Genomic DNA, 19,503 nt, shown 5'->3' with positions numbered 1-19,503 from the left:
CAAATTACATGGTCTATGAAACTCTCAGAGGATAAATTATTACTAACAAAAATAAGGCCTCAAATCACATATTATGGCTCACTGAAGACACATTTGGTAGAAAATTATTATTTATTTTTATTATTGGCTTGTTAAAGTGTTCTCACATGTACGGTAATAACGTCACAGTCACAAGAGACCCGAGAAACATCTCAGCATAGATGTTTTTGAACTATACGAAATGCTCACATTCTAGAAATTCACAAGCACAGCAGGACTGACTTAGTTCTCACTATTTGGACTAAAACCTCAACCTCTAGACTAAGCCGCAAAGCTTGGTCTTCCTAGTTTTGTGTAGAGGACCAGGACCAGTTCTGTCTGCAGAAGAGATCTTTCCCGTATGGATTGGAGAAGACGTCTTGGCAGGTTTGTATGAAGGATGAGTGGCGTTAGTTCTGCTTGGAGAAGAAGTCTTTGCTTTTCTGGACGTCGGGCTTGATAGTGTCTTTTCCAGGTTTCCATCCAGCTGGGCAAACTGGGCAGGGAACAAGAACCCCGACAAGATTAGAAACGGGCATTTTAGAACAGGTTAGCCAGACAGAGACTCCGGGCATCATCCAGATCTGATTGAGTAGACATGCCTGATCTGGGCTGGGGCGGGACAGGGGCTTCCCACACTGCTCCTCGGCCGCCGCGGGGTACGCTTGTGTTTAAGCGTTTAAAGAAAAGATCAACAGGATTTCCCCACACACAGGAAGTTTACATTACTTCTATAATGACACGGCGAGGAACGTTCCTGGACCGCAGTGGCGCTACAAACGCATGTTTGCATGGATTAAAATGATTAATATTTAAGACCTTGTAATGAACGGTTAGGCTAAATATTCTCCAATGTCTCGAAGCAAATATGAATTAATTTCAACGATGCCTTAATTGCATGAACTCCTGGAGCGAACACCTCTTATCTAGAAGACCTTACAAAAATAAAAGCTCATTTGAAAGATTCAGAGGCATTTCTACTACATCAGCTCTGGCCTTCAGGAGTCGGGAACAAGTGATGGCGGCGGTGGCGCACCTTCTCCATGCTTGTCGGTGAACTGAAAGGCCTGGACCAAACGCAGGGTCTCATCTATCGAACGGCCCACAGGAAGGTCATTAATGGTGATCTGCCTCAGGATGCCTTTATCGTCAATGATAAACAGGCCTCTGTATATGTAAAAAATAAATGAATTAAAACGCCGTAGATCGGTCATAGATCGGATTACTGTGGATAATGAACCCACCTGTAGGCGATGCCCTCGTCCTCCTTCAGGACACCATAGTCTTTGGAGATGGAGCGCAGCGTGTCGGACACGAGGGGGACGTTCATGTGACCCAGGCCTCCCTGCTTGCGTGGCGTGTTGATCCTGCTCACAAGTGACGTGCCGTGAGGGGCTTAAACACGAATAAAAACCACTTTATACAGGAGCGCAGCTCACCACGCAAGATGGCAGAAGTGCGAGTCCACCGACGCCCCGATGACCTCGCAGCCGATCTTCCTGAACTCCTCCGCGGCGTCGCTGAAGGCGATGATCTCCGTGGGACAGACGAACGTGAAGTCCAGGGGGTAGAAGAAGAGCACCACGTACTTCCCTGCGTGGGCGCAGAGAGGCGGTCAGAGACGGGCACCGCGGCCCGGCGAGGCGCTCCGGCCGCAACTCACCCCGGTAGTCCGACAGCTTGAGGTCCTGGAACTGGCCGTCGGGCATCACCGCCTTGGCCACGAACTCCGGAGCCACCTTCCCGATCTGAGCGTTTCCAGCAGACATCTTCCCCGACAGGCTGGAGAGGAAAAGGCGCGTTTAAAAAAGGGGGGAAGAACGGGAAACGAAAGTGCTGCAGTCCGCACGTCCCCGGAGAACAGGTGTCCGGCGGCGGAACGGACTCTTCAGGACTCCCCTTCTGAGGCGAAGCAGGAACCGTGCGAACGACTAACACCGCGCCATTACGTGCTTTCGGTCAAATTAACCGGAATCGGTAAGGTTTCTTTTTGAGGATCTTACCTTCACTCCGCCGTCACGGTACGACACTGAGGGGAAAGTGCAGGATGGCGCGAATTTATAGTCGAGACGAAATCTCGCGAGAAGTCGCGACTTCTCCTAATCCCGCTCCGGAGGCCACAGTTTACAATGCCAGCATGACTCTGCACATTTCCCCAGCGACCCGCTGGGTGGAACAACCAGTTTTCCTGTTTTTTTTTTAATTATTATTACGCTCAATATCGAATAATTCCATGCAAACGTGCCTCGAACCCTAGAGGATGGAAGGTGGCGCATAACACAGTTAGATAAGCGCCACTGGTGAACTTCATTCCCTCTCGACTTTTGCCCGTCCTTCACATGAATAAACTCTGCACCTACTCCAGCATTACTCGGGCCTTGTGCAGTCACACGGCTCGGATCATGCGCCTCGGTTAGGACCTTATTCACAGTGGTGGGACAGGGAAGAGAGAACAGAGAATGCTTGAAAAAGATGTATAGTCTTTTATTTGGCACCAGCACATTAATTTCAAAACCGAAGTGTGTATGTGGCCGTAGTTGCAAATGACATGGAAATGGGGACAGCATTATAAACCTTTCCGTTACGTCCCGGAGTTACTCGAGCTGGAGGGAGAGGGGTGTTTTATGGGGATTTTTTTTTTACTTCCTCATCACATTGCATAATTTATTTGCCCGGTGTTGCGCAGATTCGGACATGCAGTGCAACACATGTCATTTGCAAGCTCTCCCAGTCTCCTTCGGTGCTTCAACGTGGTTGCCATGGCCACCACGAGATGAGAGGCGGCGATGGATGGACAACACAGCTGCGCTCCTCATATCCAGGCCCGCAGCAGATATGCATACGAAAGCCCTCAGCACACAACTATAAAGGCCCTGATTGATCCTCCTCTCGTTCATTTAAATGCAGAGGAGCCCTCTGTGTGCTCAGAGATTAAAACATAGCTCTCTCTCTCTCTCACCAAGCGAGGTCTATTCGTTCGCTGAAATGAAATTCATATTTATTGTACAAATGTCATAGACTTGGTGGTCGGCCACACCAGATTATTGTATTTTTAAATTTTAAAAACCACGAGAACCCTGATCCTCTTCAGAAGTAACTAAAGCAATGGAAGTTCTAATTAGACTTTTTCTTATTGGGAACATTTATTTCACAATGGATTTTATGTGACTATTTTAACCCTCACAGCCTCTCAAATTGAACTTTTAAACCATCACAATGCTAAAAGTTTTCAGGTCTACCACCATCTCATCTAGGCATCGGTTTGTAATGTTTAGTACCAAATGAAATTGCATTGAATCTGTAGCCTGTTCCTTAAAAATCTGAATTTGAGCAGAGTGACGCATCCCAACAGTGTTGTTCATTATTGCAGTTGTTCCGTTCATTAAATGTATTTTTCACGGCTTCAGGATGCCCCTTGCTGGGTTGTTATGGGCGAGGACGTGTCAGCGGGACTGCGGTGAGGTGTCGTGTTGAGGCCTGCGTCAGCAGCAGGGGTCCGGTTACCTGCACACCTGAACGCCGCGTGGCAGGTTCCACTGTCCATTATGACGCCTGTCACCATCATTTGAAATCGTACCGTATACCGAGCAGAAACAGACCTCCTTCTTGGGCCAGAGGTGGCCTAGCGGTAAAGGAAGTGGCCGCGTAATAAATAACTACTGACTGTAAGTCGCTCTGGATAAACGCGCCCCCTGTCGGTGCAGGACAGCAACACTCTGCGTGATGAGAATATGAATATTTCCCAGGATGCAGGGTGGCGTAATAATAATAATAATAAATGAATAATAAGATTCTTTACTGAGATGATTGGTGAAGACCGTATCCAAAGCAGGAATTCCACAGCAACACCAATCAAGAACCTTCCAGAAGAAAGCAAATCCCGCGGTTGGGTCGCACTTCTATCCGCAACGTAAACTCGTCGTGTTATTGGCGCTTCTCGCAGAAACTAAGGGGGGCGAAATGAACACTTTTTATAAGCGGCATCATTTCTGCCTTCCGATCCCAGCTGCGATTGCAAAATGTTTTATTATCCCGCTGTTTTGCACTACCGACATGGGTGCTTCGCAACTATATGGTGAGCCAATTAATAACTTTGACAGTTTAATAGCAATTTATCTATAATATCGTTAAACCAAAGACAGTAATGTACATTTGTTCTCAGGCTGGCGGCCACGAAGGGCAAAGTGATGAAGCGGAGGGATTATCTGAAGGTGAATGTGCAGCGCACCTGGTAATGAAACGTTCGCCATTTATTCGCGCAACGTGGACGCAGCCGTCGTCGTCAAAAGTGCTTCTTCTTTCCTTTTTATTATTCGACAGCGACGACATCATGAATTACGTGCTGGTGCGAGCCCCGCCCCCTCAGGCGGGTCTGCCCCGCCCCCGCCTCTCGCTCTACCTATCCACGCAGCTGCAGTACGGCGTCGTGCTTGTCTATCATCGGCAGTGTGAGATCCTATTGGGTAAGGAGTCACCCCGCCCATATTCAATAAATACTGACCATCACGCTTAAACAAGTGTAAAACCCACAAATAATCCTGATTAAAAAGTGAAAGTGGTAATAATGAAGTGATTGTCATTTGTGAAACACTTTGGATGAAATGGGTCACCCTTGGTGAGCAGTGGGCACCAGGACAGGCGCCCGGGGACTAGTGTTTGGGGACTTTGCTCAGTGGCACCTTGGTGGATCGGGATTCGAACCGGCAACCTTCTGATTACGGGGCCCCGATAATAATGTAGCGATGTTGGTAGAAGAACTGAGTGTAAAATAATGAATATCCTGCAATGGAGGACAGTATTGTATCGCTGCTCAGAGTCTCTTTCTCTACACACGTCACGTTGCTGTTTCACAAAAAGACGGGACTTCTGCAATAAATCCATATTTGATCACTGTTTGTTACGGGAGTTCAACCAACGTGCTGGACGCTTACTTTTCTTTTCACTGTACCGTACACCTGATCGTGGCACGTACAATGCATTGCAAATCACTCTGCGCCTTGTGCTTCAGACGAGATCCAGCAGATTATTGACATGCTGCTCCGCTCCCAGAAGAAGAGGACGATTGACTTGGTGGAGGACGCCAGGTACTGGCTGCATTACGGCTCGGACGATTGGGATTGAAGACATTACAGCATTTACATTTACAGCGTTTACCAGACGCCCTTATCCAGAGTAGTTACAGGGACAGTCCCCCCCTGGAGACACTCAGGGTTAAGTGTCCTGCTCAGGGACACGATGGTAGTAAGTGTTACCACCCTCAGCAGAAGTTCGTTATGCAGGAATAATGTCTGAAAAATAAAGAATCTAACGCCAGAGACCGGCAGCACAGTGATTTCCCCACCCACATTTCAAAATGGCGCCAAACAGCGATGTTTTTAATGCACGTGGACTGTTCTTCTGTGCCAGGGCCACCCACACCGTCCCCAGTGGCCTTTCTGTTCAGGATGAGACCGAGGGGGCCAGAGACCCCTTCTTTGGGGAGATGGATTTCGGAGACGGCCTGCCGAGCCCCACTACCCTCATGGAGGTGAAAATTAATTGGGGTGCATAGAGCACAATAAAATGGGATCCTTTTAAAAACGCAACCCGTTCCCCGTATAGGTGTCTGGGCCATCTGAGGAGCTTCCAGAACCCTCATCTTCAGACGGTGAGATACGCTGAGCACACGCTGCGGATTTTGTGTGTCGTTCTAACATGCGGAGGAAGAGGGTGGCATGTTTGCGGCTCCGTTCTTTTCTAGAATTTACTGCAAGTCAGGAGTCCATCACGCTGCAGGAGGTTCAGCCGGTCACCATCCCTCAGGCAGAGGTGACCCTCTCCCCTCCGGAACCCCGCATGGATGTCCAGAGGACTTCAGCGTTTGCACATAATCTCACACACTCTCTCGTGTCCCACCGCGTCTCAGTTTGAAGGGGCGGAGCTCCTGGAATTCGACATGTCAGACATGCTGCTGGAGCAGCCGGAACATTTTCCTGAGGGTGAGTGCCAGTGGACCGCGGTGACTCTGTAGTTTCAGACATTTCCAGGAGTTTGCAGGTGTGTGAGAACGTTTTCTCTCCCAGAGGAGGGGCCCAGGCCGAGGGGGGGAGAGCCAGGAGACGGGGACGGGGACCAAATGTGAGTTAGACCGTCACCACTGAGGTGACCATCTGTATGAAGTTGAAGTGACACAAAGTGCACGTATGTGACACGGACAGACCGGCCATGTTGATAACTAGGAACTAACTACCCACCCAGTCCTATTTGTTGGGTTAGGGTCTGACATGACAAGGGTAGAAACCTGTATGATTGACAGCTCTCACACACCCCACTTCCTCATTCTGGAGGATTTTAACCCCGTCCTGTCAATACATGACACGCCACACAAGGGAAATACAGCTCTACGACTTTGGCCTTTGAAGTGTTTAAATTGATTATTGATTCTTAGTAATCAGCTGGTCTGATGAACTTTTGTGTTCCGTCAATCGCAGACCGGAGGCTGCTGATGTCCATGATGAAGACCTTGAAGTCTCTAAAAGGTCTGAGGGGCATGACAAGACCCCAAGCCCTACCCCTCCAGAACCAGAACCAAAGAGGAGGGAGAGAACTGATTCTCCTGGCATTGAGGTATCGTAATGAGACCAGAGAACTGCAGAGAACTTAATGGTCCCCTATTATGAAGATGTGACTCTGTGAGATGATTGAACATTAATACGAGGTCCCCCGGCCTGTCTGTGGTCCTGCGGTGGCTAGAAATGGTCGGAATTTGTCCCCTTATGACATCATAAGGGGAAAGGTTACCTCCCGTTTCTCATGCTTTTTCCACCCAGAGAATTTCCCGCCCCGCCCCTAAAACATGATCTCCACCGACCGTCATGGCTTCCGACGTCCTCATTAGCATTTAAAGCTACAGACGGTGAAGCGGCGCGTCCTGGAAAATCTCATCGTGGGACCGGATTCAGAGACAGTATTACGGGGCCGATGAGAACGATATAAACGGCCATAATAAGGGACCTTTAGGTTTATCTGCAAAAACACAGATCCACATTCTGGTTTAAGAGATGCAAAGACCAAATCTTTAGAGCTGATGCTGAACTTGGATGTGCTTCTGCATGTAGCTGGTCCAGGAGGTTTTGGAGGTCTTGGAAACTCGCGGGAAGAAGAGGAGGAGACTGCTCATTGACGAAGAGACACAGATTTCCACAGAAGACATGTCCAATCGAATTTGTGACGTGGAGAGGCAGACCAGGCACTTTGTAATGCAGTTCTTCTCCCTCCCTCAATAGTCAGCGGAAAGTCTAACAAACTGATATGTGCTATGATGGCTAATTTAGGACATTACGGTAAAACGCGTTCCACACTGTCCCCTCTGCACCAGGTTCCCGTCGACCACGCAGAACCTCCAGCGGCGGAGTTGTTGGCGAGACCCTGTCTCCGTGAGTGGCACGTCTCACGCTCGCGCTCTCCTCCGAAGTGAGGTAATTACAGCCCACGTTTTCGCCACAGACCTCCGTGAGCCCTTGCGGTCTTTATGGAGACAGGGCGCGGCCACCTCCCCCAGGCCACCTGGTGTCGGAGAGCCAGACGCTCAGCTGGAAGTGGAGAGATGGAGAGAACAGGAGAAGGAGGGAGCTGAGGAGTTGGACGCAGAGGTCAGTGGTCCAAAAAATAATAAAAGAGCAGCCAGCAAGATGGGAGTGTGACGTACAGTGGTCAGAAATGCCACTGTCCTTCGGTGGTCTGTGAACGTTCTACAACTGGAACACAAATTTACATTATATTTTACAACATTTACCAGACGCTCTTATCCAGCGCGCCTTACAATCAGTAGTGACAGGGACAGTCCCCCCCTGGAGACACTCAGGGTTAAGTGTGGGACACGTAGAAGGTGGGGTTTGAACCTGGGACTCGGTGGTCGTCTGGTTCCTACACTAAAAAAAAGTAAACCATATTTTCCCATTACAGTAGTTAAAAATATTAGTTTAATGTCTAATTTGTTCTTATGAGTAAATTGTTCTGTAATCTACTGGTTTAATATTGGGTGTGACAGATTACAGGTGAGTGTGTTACCCACTGGACTACTACCACCCCAAACGGTCATTTACAGTTAGACGTGGAGACTAACGAAGTTCTTATGTGGAGTTCAAATTCAAATTTTATTTGTCACATACACAGTCGTACACGGTATGATGTGCAGTGAAATGCTTTCTGCAACTGCTACTGACCACAGTATTGCAAATGTTGCAAGTAAACAATGAACCAATATGCAAATATTGCAAGTATTACACTTTTACGTCTTTAACATAAAATATGTGTAACTGGTAGGGTGAAGGCGTGCAAATGAGTTAAAGACAATGTTTAAAGAAAAGAGAAAAAGAGCCATAAAAAAAGAGCAGTAAAGTAAAAAGCGCAGAGTGATGTTGTGCAAAGTGATTTTGTGCAAAAGAGTCCGGAGTGATTGGAGGTGAAAGTGAAAGTAGAAGTTCCTTGGAGGGCAGTCTGAAGTCTCTCAGGCGTCTGAGGTGGTAGAGACCTCAGAGTTTTCTAGAGTAACAGACTACTAACTACAGTTCCTATTATTTTATTATTAGGCCATTTTTTTAAATCTGTTACACATCATTGCGCATCATCTTGATGTCTGGATGGGGCCCGGATCCTAGAGCCTAATCCATCCTAATCCCACATAAACACACATGTAAACGACCATCCGACTGGTGTATCCATCTTTGCACACGACGCACAACAAGACTCGTGGAGTAACGTTTTCTGTCCACTGAGTGCCGAAATGCTCTGAATCCCAGGGGGACTGTCCCTGTAACTACTAAGTCCCTCTGGACAACAGCATCTGATAAATGGCGTAGGCGTAAATGTCAATATAAAACTCAACGTGTGGTGGGATTGTGAGGGTGGTGCTCAGTAATGGAGCATTTGGTAGGATGTAGGATGGAGATGATGGCAGGCAGACAGAGCTTCTTTTACTCTTCAGCTTTACTCTCCGTCTCAGTTCTTAACACGGAATACAATAATCGGCTATAAAATGAAGATCCTACTCTTTTAAAATTGTGTTTATTACCTAGTAATAATAGTAAAAAATCTCTGTACAATAAAATGTGTGATTATGTGTAATCAGAATGAACGATAAAGACATGGGGTGAAATGATCAACCATGGACAATTGGTCTGTTTAAAGGGGGAAACGTTGTCCCTTCTCCCCTTTTGACTCCTGCAGGTACTCAGGGAACTGGTGGAGTCGACACTTCCTCAGGACATCTCAAGTACGACCTCCTCGTCCCAGTAAACCCAGCGGCTGCAGTTGAACGTGTTCACTGTGTGTGACAGTCCCACTCACTCCTGTCTTCTGCTGCCGTTCCAGCTCCATCCGCCATCACACTGGAGGCATCAGACAGGGACATTTCCCCCCTGCTGCTGACACCTGAAATCCTCGGGTCTGTGTGTGTGTGTGTGTGTGTGTGTGAGTGTGTTGTGTCATGTAATAATTATTTTGTATGCTTGAAGGCCTGTCTTGCCAAAGCCTATTGTCAACCTTGAGGACATTCCTGAGGAGAGAGCAGATATCCTGGAGCCTGAGGATCCTCAGAGGTCCAAAAATCTCTCTCTCACACACACACCACACACACACACACACACACACATAAATGACGTTAAAATATGGAAGCTAAATTGAACAGTATAGCAGGTTGTCCAGGTGTACCTAATAAAATGGCCTCCTGTTACAGGTGCATTGTAGTAGGTCCACTGTCTGGTACCAGGTTATCTCGCCGTATACTGTGCCTACAGTAGGAAGGGTCTCTTACACACTGTCACTCCTTTCAGGGCGCTTTTAGATCCTCTTCAGGATCAGGAGGCGGTGACCTTTCATCCTCTACTGCCCCCTCTTGCCGACCGCAAAACGGTCGCCTGCTACTTTTGGGAACTTCTGGGTAAGAAAATGACAAAAACTGAACAATTTGTTGGTCTCGATGATTATTTGATCTACAACATTGCATTGAATATATAAAATGAATATATAAAAATGGCTTTAATTACATTCCCAGCCTGATGGTGATTATTAATTATGCAATAATATTACATTATATGGCCCAAAATCCACAGCGTTGCAAGAACAGTTTTGAATTGATGAGAATGTTATTCATGTTCATGTCTCTGGTAGCTGGAAATGTCTGTGGATGATGGAATTATTTCTAGAGGAACTTTACTTGCAAATGAGTCTGGTGCTCCACTGGAATTCAGTGTTCATGAGTTGACTAATTTTTATAAAACCCTTTTGCAATGAAGTTCCATTCCATTCCGATCAAACAAGCAATAAAACGGGTTTCTGGTGCATCATCAAATATGGGTGTAACTATTAGTTCATTATCAACGGCTTATTCTAAACATAGTAAAAAAATTATAAATTAACTAAACGTTTGAATGGTCCTGCACATTAGCTGTAAATAATGTAAAATATTTATTTTGTTGTTAATTTACAGAGCACGTGAACGCCAGAACGCTGTGTGTGCGTCAGGACGAGCCGTACGGTGACATCACCATCACACAGGGACCACTGTACCGCCACACAATGTAAAATGCCGGTTGCTCTGTTTAAAATTTAACATTGAAAATTTGTTTTATATTTAACATTGAATTTTCATTTAAAATTTAACATTGGATGGTTTTTATAAAAATGCCGAAATGCAGTTGCAATGAATTGTTATGTGCTATCTGTTTCTGGGTTTTATATTTATTCATTTGTTTGTTTAAAACTGTGTAAATCACTATGATGTCAGGCTGTTATCTGTTCATCAGCATTATGCACATTGTTCTTGTAAACCATATATATAAACATTTATATGTCATCATTTGTACATTTATTGCTGTTATGGAATGTCCTTCAGTTGTTTTGTATTATTAATATTATATGAATGTGAATGTTTTAATGGCTGTTTTCTGTATATTAAAAATGAAATCTGGTTTTGATTGTGGGGTGTTTTATTCCATCCCAGTTACTTTGTGTAATTTTAAGCTTAAAGGGGTATGATTATTGCTTGCCATTTGTCTTTGTATAATGGTTATGCGTTAGAAACGTCATGACTGCTGGATTCTAAAACGAGTAGACGTACAGTACAGTACAGTACTGAGTCTAACGCGCCCATACAAACCAGAGGAAAAAAATCCACTGATTATCTAAGATCTAAGCAATTTTTTAATGTCACTAACCCCCATGTCAATTATTGATCTAATATCGATTTACCTGAAGCATTTATTGTAGAATTTCCTTCTCTTCTGAGAAACAATACAATATTGTTCTCCATCTGTAGACTTTTACTTATATGAGAACAACTTAGATTATCACATACCAATTAAAGTGTAAAGAGCCTTAAATTTAAAAACCAAAAGTACAGTCAGCAGAATGAGCATTTACATTGGATATTAACCTGGGGTTGTAGCGGTTAAGGAAGTGGCCCCGTAATCAGAAGGTTGTGGGTTCGAATCTTGAACTGCCAAGGTGCCACTTAGGTCCCCTTGATGAAGGTCCAGTCCCCACATACTGCTCCCCGGGCACCTGTCATTGTGCCCACTGTCACCAAGGGTGATTAAATACAGAGGACACATTTCACTGTGTCAGACAGTGTTCACGTTTAGACAGTGTTCACTTCAGCCTAAAATCATTGTTAAAAGGGGCAGCGGTGGCAGGTAAGGAAGCAGACCCGTAATCGCAAGGCTGTGGGTTCGAATCCCCAAACGGCAAGGTACCACTGAGATCACACACTGCTCACTAAGGGTGATGGTTAAATACAGAGGACTTATTTCACTGTTTTACCCTGTGCTGTGCTTCACAATGAAAATCGCTTCACTTTCACATTTGTGCATTTTGACAGTGTTCACATGTGGACAGTTATCCCTTTGCCTTGCCCTCGACTCTGTTATTCTCTACTTAACTCACTACTAATTTGTCCATTTCCACCTATATCTGTATTATCTTACATGCCATATTCTATGTTTCATTTGTCATATTTTTGGCTGCAGTACCCCGCTCGGCCTGAGGGGCGGGGGCGCTGGCGCTCATCACAGCTGATCTGGCCGCCATCTTGCCTCCGACATAAACACTTGCTGCTGCCGCCGCCGCCGCCGCCGCTCCTGCTCTCTACTCCCGTCCCTTGGCGGCCGCGCTCCGGGTGAAAGTGCGCGGCGGACCGACTCCGGTGTCGCTGGCGAGCGTGAGTCCGGCGACTGTTGTCATGCTGTTGGGTTTTTTTTTTTTTTGTTTCTTTTTAGTCCACCACTCCTCCGCTGCCATGACAGCTGCACAGACACTGACCCGCATCGACAGGCTGACGGTCCGCTATTAAAGGCCTGTCAGCTGGACCGCCGGCCGGATTATGTCGCCTCATCACACCCCAGGTCGCTGCAGACGGTGTCCGTGCCTTTATTTGCATGTTTCTGTGCCTTCTGTCCAGCTCGCAGCAGGAATGGGATCCCCGAGGAGGAGGAAAGATTGAGAGGGAGGACGTCAGCAGCAATGGACCAGGACTACGAGAGACGCCTGCTGAGGCAGATCAATCACCAGAACCTGCCCGAAGGACAGCTGAGCCGGGTAACCAAGTCCAGTCCTGTCCTGTCCTGTCCAGGCGGGACAGGATCATGCACAGACCATGCACAGGTCCCCTGACATGAAGATATGACTTTGTTAGATGATTTAACATTAATACGAGTTCCCCAGCCTGTCTATGGTGCTGCAGTGGCTAGAAATGGCGGTCGGTGTAAAGAGTGTTTTGGTCGTTCTGCTTCACCGTTCAGAGAGCGGCAGCTCAGACAGTCGGATCTGGAATTTGTCCCCTTATGATGTCATAAGGGGAAAGGTTACCTCCCGTTTCTCATGTCATGCTTTTTCTGGCCAGAGAATTTCCCACTGATCCCCTAAAACATTATTTCCACTGACTGTCATGGCTTCCAAACGTGTGAAGTGTCGTTGTTGCTCGGTGATTGGATGTGAAAAAGTTTTTTTTTTTGTTTGTTTTTTGATTCAGTCACGCGAACCTCTGAAGAACCAGTGGGTTCAATTTCCTAGAGCATGGTTGGGTTATATTTTATAGAACCACAATGTTGGTGAATGATTCTAAAGCTTGATTAAAGCTACAGACGATGAAGCGGTGCGTCCTGGGAAATCTCATTTTCATCAATCAACGTGGCTGTATTTCTGCACCAAGAGACTTCAGATACTGATATAAAAAAAAATGTATGTCATGGGACCTTGAGTGGAAATATATCAATAAAAAATGGAAAGAACCAAGAAATTAACATTTTGAACAAAATGAACATATTCAGCGAGTGTGAATTTGACCATCTTTATTGTGTGCTTAATCGATGTGGCTGTGTTCAGCTGCACTGAGATCAAGTTTTCAACTCGAACAAAGTCTGGACAGGAGTTTTTTAATCACTGATTAGTTCCTGGTTTTATGCTGTTTATTACACCGGTAGTAGACTCCGTCATTGTCCCCACAGAGTGTCTTTTTTTGACTTGTATTGTAATAAAGCTTTTTGTGGAATGTAACTCGTATTCATATTCTTGATCATTTGCAATATGTTTTTAAAACCATATGTGTGAGTGTGTTTGTGCATTCATCTTACCTTTAGGAGTGCTACGCAGCGTCTAGTCCAGTTAGCGTGAAGTCAGGAGACAGATTCATTCCAGCACGTGCCGGGAGCAACTGGAGCATCAACTTCCACTACGCCAACGTAGGGCACCTACGCTCACTGCACATGTCACGTTAACACACAAACATTAGTGACCACTACCACCACCAACATGCAGGTTATCAGGCGCTTTAATTCCAGCGTTCTGATTAGTGAACTGATGAATTAGTGAACATTAGTGACCACGCCCACTACCACCACCAACATGCAGGTTATCAGGCACTTTAATTCCAGCGTTCTGATGGGGGAACTGGTGAATTAGTGAACATTAGTGACCACGCCCACTACCAACATGCAGGTTATCAGGCGCTTTAATTCCAGCGTTCTGATGGGTGAACTGATGAATTAGTGAACATTAGTGACCACGCCCACTACCGCCACCAACATGCAGGTTATCAGGCGCTTTAATTCCAGCGTTCTGATGGGGGAACTGATGAATTTAGTGTAAGTTAAAATACAGCACTGTGTCTTGATTTATTTAGCATTTTTATGTCAGTTAACCTTTTATTTCCCTCTTGTCATCTCGTCAGGAAAACTGTCGTTCACATAACCAGAATCACAGGTCAAAAGATGCCGGGGCAGACACAGGCAAAGGTCCGTTTTTAGTTTTCAATTATTAAATTCAGTTCAATTATTGTGATTCAGCACACGGTGAAACGTGTCCTCTGCATTTAACCATCACCCTTGGTGAGCAGTGCGCACCATCACAGGCGCTCGGGGAGCAGCGTGTGGGGACGGTACCTTCATCAAGGGGACCTCAGTGGCACCTTGATCAAGTGGCAGTGGTGGCCTACCAATTGAGGAAACTGACCCGTAATCAGAAGGTTGCTGGTTTGAAACCTGAACCACCAAGGTGCCACTAAGCAAAGCACCGTCCCCACACACTGCTCCCCGGGCGCCTGTCATGGCTGCCCACTGCTCACCAAGGGTGATGGTTAAATACTTTTTTACTTTTGTTTACATGTGGAGCATCTTTTATCCCTGACAGATGCTGCGGCTTATTCCGCTCTACTGAGGAATGAGCTGCTGGGCGCAGGCATCGAGACGGTCCCCGACCCCCATACAGATGACCGGCGGCACGCTGTCCTCTCCCAGGACTCGCACAGCCTCTTCAGGGTGAGGGCAGCCGAATTTTACCTGACGCCATTACAAAACCCGAGACAGAGGATGACCAAATAATCACAGTTTGCTCGCCTGGTTTAGTACACCATCCACGCGAAGAGAGTTCCTTCCGACGGAGGCAACGAAGTGTCCCCGTACTCACTGTCCCCACTCAGCAATAAGAGGTAAGGCCTGTCCTGGTATAACAGCATGCATGTTCTGGTGGATTTGTTTAAATTCAAATAAAAATTTTATTTGTCTCGTACACGGTATGATATGCAGTGAAATGCTTTGGCGACCAGACTATACAATGATTACCAATATGCAAATATTGCAAACATAACCAAATATTACACGTTTATGTCTTTAACATAAAATATGTGTAAAATTCTGGGCGGGGATTGAGTCCCGAGTGATTGAAAGTGCTGGAGTGTATTGGAGTTGTATGGAGTGATGTGATTGTTGAAGCTCGGACATCCTGCGGGACGAAGCTCCTCCTCATTCTCTCGTCTGTGTTTAGTTGTGTTGGTAATGAAGAGTCTGTGTCTGTGTGTGTGCATACAGCCACAAGCTCCTCCGCTCTCCGCGTAAACCGGCCCGTAAGATCTCCAAGATCCCTTTTAAGGTGCTGGACGCCCCCGAGCTGCAGGACGACTTCTACCTCAATCTGGTGGACTGGTCAGCAGGAAACCTGCTCAGCGTGGGTCTGGGGGCCTGTGTGTACCTGTGGAGCGCGTGCACCAGTCAGGTCAGGGGACACATGTGGGAACGCTGGGAATACCGTGACATCACAGTTGTGATTTAATTTGCGATTAATCGCTACACTGAAAAAAGAAAACACCGGCTAAACATTAATTAATCTGTCACACCTAATAATCTAGCATTGACATAATGTTAATAAACCAATCACACATTACGTCAGTGCCACAATATTAGGTGTGACGGATTCATTCAATTTTTATAAAATTTAGCCAGTTTATACCGTGTGTATTAAAACTGTAGTATTACGTACATTGAAATATATACTGCGCTGTAACTAGCATAGTGCAAGTTGAGAGCGAGCGTCCCTGCTCACGTTTAAGTGGGCGTGGCTTTATCTTGGGACACATCTGATTGGTTAGCGTGACTGTATAAGACAGTGGACTCCCCCACCCAGCAACCATGAGATTAACTGATGGAGCAGAGTCTGGGGTTGCAAAATTGCAGTTGATTTATTGAAATCGCAGTTTCGCCTGAATTTCGATACGTGGCTCAGCCCTGGTCTCCGGCCATCGTGTTGCCGTCGTAACTGACTGGGGTGGCGGTGCCAGGGCAGCCTCACACTGTTTGGATTCCCTTCCTTTGTAAATGCCTCGTCTTTATCTGAGGCGTGTGGTCTGAAAACGACTTTATTCCTGTTCAGGTGACACGGTTGTGTGACCTCTCGGTGGACGGGGACTCGGTGACGTCGGTGTGCTGGAACGAGAGGGTTTGTATTGCCTTTATTAAGCTTATTAGCTGTTCTATGCCACAACTGGGTGGTTGTAGCCTCAAGTTCAGGCGATCAAAATGTCAATATTTTTCTCTAATTTGTTGGTCTGTTCTATGTCAGATTGTAAATAATATATTTTGTAATTTAATTCCAAAAGGTAAGCATATTCATGACATGTAAAGTGAATTATTAATATTTTATGTTGATTATTATGACTGATAGCTCATGCTCATCTGATCAGAAAGCGATATAAAATACAAAAATGTTCAATTTCGGAAAAGAAGAAACCTTTTTCGACGATATTCTCAGTTTTTTTTTTACTTTTATGCTACATATAAAATATAGTGTGTTGCTTGTGAAATTTAACTAAAATATACACAGATGTGCGTGTAAAAGCCGATGACGTGACAAATGTTTAATCACCCAGACAAGTGTAAAAAAAGTGTGTATCAGCGCACACAACGGTGATGGAAGCGAGATTTGAACCTGGGTCTTCTGGTTCGTAGGCGAGTGTGTTGCACACTCGGCTACTAGCACCCAACTGCCCACACCTCTGCATCCCTCCCTTGTGTTCTGTCCAGGGAAGCTTGGTTGCTGTGGGGACCCACAAGGGCTTTGTGCAGATCTGGGACGCGGCGGGAGGTCGGAAGCTGACGAGTCTGGAGGGCCACTCGGCCCGAGTTGGTCAGTGGCTTGTTCTGCGCCAGCCCCGACATAGACTGTCCCCCGTTGGGTTGTCAATATCTCCGGTCCTACAGGGGCGCTCGCCTGGAACGGGGAGCAGCTGTCTTCCGGCAGCCGAGACCGAGTCATCCTCCAGAGAGACATACGGACCCCACCGTCGGCCGAGCGGCGCCTGCAGGGCCACCGCCAGGAGGTCTGCGGCTTAAAGTGGTCACCAGACCACCAGCACCTTGCCTCCGGGGGCAACGACAATAAGGTAAAGGGCACCGAGCGACCAGTTTTATCAATACGTTTAAAATATTTCTACCTGAATTTTAAAACCAGGGTACATTTTCTGATACATGAAAAGCATTGCAGATGGTTATGAAAGCTACTGTTACCCTGAATAAGTGGTGTTCAGCATCTACTTTGGACACCTTCTCATTCGACGTGTTTTCTTTATCTTCATGACCATTTACGTTGGTAGATTCTCACTGAAGGCATCAAAACTATGAATGAACACATGTGGAGTTCTGCACTTAATAAAAAGTGGAGACCTGATCTCCACAGTCACCGGACCTGAACCCAGTCCAGATGGTTTGGGGTGAGCTGGACCAACAAGTGCTAAACACCTCTGGGAACTCCTTCAAGACTGTTGGAGAAGCATTTCAGGTGACGACCTCTTGAAGCTCATCGAGAGAATGCCAAGAGTGTGTAAAGCAGTAATCAGAGCAAAGAAACTAGAATATAAAACATGTTTTCACTTATTTCACCTTTTTTTATTAAGTCCATAACTCCACATGTGTTCATTCATAGTTTTGGTGCCTTCAGTGAGAATCTACCAACGTAAATGGTCATGAAGATAAAGAAACCACGTTGAATGAGAAGGTGTCCAGACTGTTGGCCTCTACTGTAGGTTGATCTGAAGTGTTCTGTCGGGCGATATCCGGTACTGTGTATTGTACTTGTACAGTGTAGGCGTGGCAGTGGGAGCTTATGAATCTCCGCCCTTCCTTAGCTGCTGGTGTGGAACAGCTCCAGCCTGTTGCCAGTTCAGCAGTACAGCGATCACCTGGCGGCGGTGAAGGCCATCGCCTGGTCGCCCCACCAGCACGGCCTGCTGGCGTCAGGCGGCGGCACGGCGGACCGCTGCCTCCGGTTCTGGAACACGCTGACGGGCCAGGCCCTGCAGAGCACAGACACCGGGTCCCAGGTCTGTAACTTGGCCTGGTCCAAGCACGCCAACGAGCTGGTGAGGAGACACCTTACACAGCGTGATACTAACACGACATATAACCACGCCCAAATATTCCTCCATTCGCCACCGCGGCCTTACGTTGGTCTTAACACAGAACAACACAGAATCCTGATCAACAACGATCGATTATGTCCAGGTGAGGCATTCTCTGCTAAAGTGTGTGTGTGCGTGTGTGTGTATGTAACTGATGGTCCAGGTGAGCACACATGGCTACTCGCAGAACCAGATCCTGGTGTGGAAGTACCCGTCCCTCACACAGGTCGCCAAGCTGACAGGCCACTCGTACCGCGTGCTCTACCTGGTAAGGGTCCCTTTTGATGTACTGGTGTATATATAAAAAAAAGCTCTTTCTGTACATGGATCTGTACAGAAAACGGCTCAGAAATCCAGAATCACAAAAACACGTATATTTACCTACAAAAGAAGGTAACAGGTCTGTTTAGCGTTTAATGATTTGCATATATTGATTTTAAGTTGACTTGTCTGGGCGATTAAACATTCGTCAGGGCTTCTACGCGCTAGTAAAAAATGGCATAAAAAAGCGTGTTCTGGCAGCACCTGGCAACTACAACCCATTTCCAATATGGAGTTATATTGTTTGATGACCCGAATCATGCTTCCCTTGTCAGGCCGTCTCCCCAGATGGGGAGGCCATAGTAAGCGGCGCGGGAGACGAGACGCTGAGGTTCTGGAACGTGTTCAGTAAGACGCGGTGCACCAAGGTGAGTCGCCATGCGTCCGCTGATCTGATTCATAACCTCAGAATAACAGCACTGAAGCGCAAAATCCACTTTTCCATCCAGGAGTCGAAATCGGTGCTAAACCTCTTCACCAGGATACGGTAGTGGCCACAGACGGAACGGGCAGGAGGCATGATGGGAATCTGCGTGAACCTCACTTGGTTTGTTTTTAAAAGGGAGGCTCCAGAATGTGGGCCGTTTGGTGGGATGGCTGAGTTGACCCCACGATTAAGGCTTAAAACCCCTTTTTCTAGTGAAGAGGACACGCCTTCTCTTTCTAAAGCAATTTTTTTCCGTTACGTCCCCCCCGCGGATCAAGACTTTGTCATGTGGGACTCCTGTCTTCTTTTTACTGTATATTATGAAATGTCCTAAAATGTTTTATTATATGAGTAGGAGTATTAATCAAGATATCAGCCCTCATGTCACCTCTTGTTGGCAATCATGGCATGAGGCGTGGACTCGAGGTCCCGCTCACAACCTTTTTCTATATTTTGTTAAGTGTATACAGTATGAAATAAGCTATGAACAATTTCACAGAGGAGCATAATAAATATATACACTACTACTCTCAACACA

The 19,503-nt window shown here is 46.5% G+C and overlaps 3 protein-coding genes across 10 annotated transcripts; 2 read left to right on the top strand and 1 right to left on the bottom strand.

Moving 5' to 3' along the window:
• Positions 1-92: 92 nt before the first annotated feature.
• On the bottom strand, positions 93-4,358 carry prdx1 (peroxiredoxin 1). 2 transcript variants are annotated; one of them, XM_028976114.1, is made up of 6 exons: positions 4,247-4,358; positions 1,682-1,800; positions 1,458-1,611; positions 1,263-1,385; positions 1,055-1,185; positions 93-514 (listed from the first exon to the last, which is right to left on the bottom strand). In XM_028976114.1, the coding sequence occupies exons 1-6, from the start codon at positions 4,348-4,350 to the stop codon at positions 429-431; spliced, it is 717 nt and encodes a 238-aa protein (XP_028831947.1). In that variant the 5' UTR covers positions 4,351-4,358; the 3' UTR covers positions 93-428. The 2 variants fall into 2 exon arrangements, with proteins under 2 accessions (XP_028831947.1, XP_028831948.1); XM_028976115.1 differs by lacking the exon at positions 4,247-4,358 and adding an exon at positions 2,022-2,062.
• Positions 1,447-10,779, top strand: LOC114788019 (meiotic recombination protein REC8 homolog). 5 transcript variants are annotated; one of them, XM_028976113.1, is made up of 18 exons: positions 1,447-1,995; positions 4,181-4,229; positions 4,339-4,481; positions 5,027-5,102; positions 5,425-5,545; positions 5,620-5,665; positions 5,759-5,826; positions 5,924-5,996; positions 6,081-6,135; positions 6,489-6,624; positions 7,116-7,253; positions 7,376-7,433; positions 7,504-7,649; positions 9,226-9,271; positions 9,370-9,442; positions 9,513-9,596; positions 9,831-9,937; positions 10,487-10,779. In XM_028976113.1, exons 3-18 carry the CDS (start codon positions 4,349-4,351, stop codon positions 10,579-10,581), a joined length of 1,455 nt encoding a protein of 484 aa, XP_028831946.1. In that variant the 5' UTR covers positions 1,447-1,995; positions 4,181-4,229; positions 4,339-4,348; the 3' UTR covers positions 10,582-10,779. The 5 variants fall into 5 exon arrangements, with proteins under 5 accessions (XP_028831946.1, XP_028831944.1, XP_028831945.1 ...); XM_028976111.1 differs by having other exon boundaries at positions 4,181-4,249; XM_028976112.1 differs by lacking the exon at positions 1,447-1,995 and adding an exon at positions 3,659-4,093.
• A 1,292-nt stretch (positions 10,780-12,071) lies between these two features.
• Positions 12,072-19,499, top strand: LOC114788170 (fizzy-related protein homolog). Of its 3 annotated transcripts, none has more exons than XM_028976450.1 (14): positions 12,072-12,214; positions 12,455-12,591; positions 13,632-13,733; positions 14,222-14,285; positions 14,680-14,807; positions 14,895-14,977; positions 15,357-15,540; positions 16,195-16,260; positions 16,845-16,947; positions 17,022-17,203; positions 17,945-18,178; positions 18,381-18,485; positions 18,814-18,906; positions 18,988-19,499. In XM_028976450.1, exons 2-14 carry the CDS (start codon positions 12,517-12,519, stop codon positions 19,027-19,029), a joined length of 1,461 nt encoding a protein of 486 aa, XP_028832283.1. In that variant the 5' UTR covers positions 12,072-12,214; positions 12,455-12,516; the 3' UTR covers positions 19,030-19,499. The 3 variants fall into 3 exon arrangements, with proteins under 3 accessions (XP_028832283.1, XP_028832282.1, XP_028832281.1); XM_028976449.1 differs by having other exon boundaries at positions 18,372-18,485; XM_028976448.1 differs by having other exon boundaries at positions 17,945-18,485.
• The last annotated feature ends 4 nt before the right edge of the window (positions 19,500-19,503 follow it).

This window comes from Denticeps clupeoides, chromosome 4, assembly GCF_900700375.1.
Source record: "Denticeps clupeoides chromosome 4, fDenClu1.1, whole genome shotgun sequence".
Taxonomy (NCBI): Eukaryota; Metazoa; Chordata; class Actinopteri; order Clupeiformes; family Denticipitidae; genus Denticeps; species Denticeps clupeoides.
This window is presented reverse-complemented; position numbering and strand designations above follow the sequence as displayed.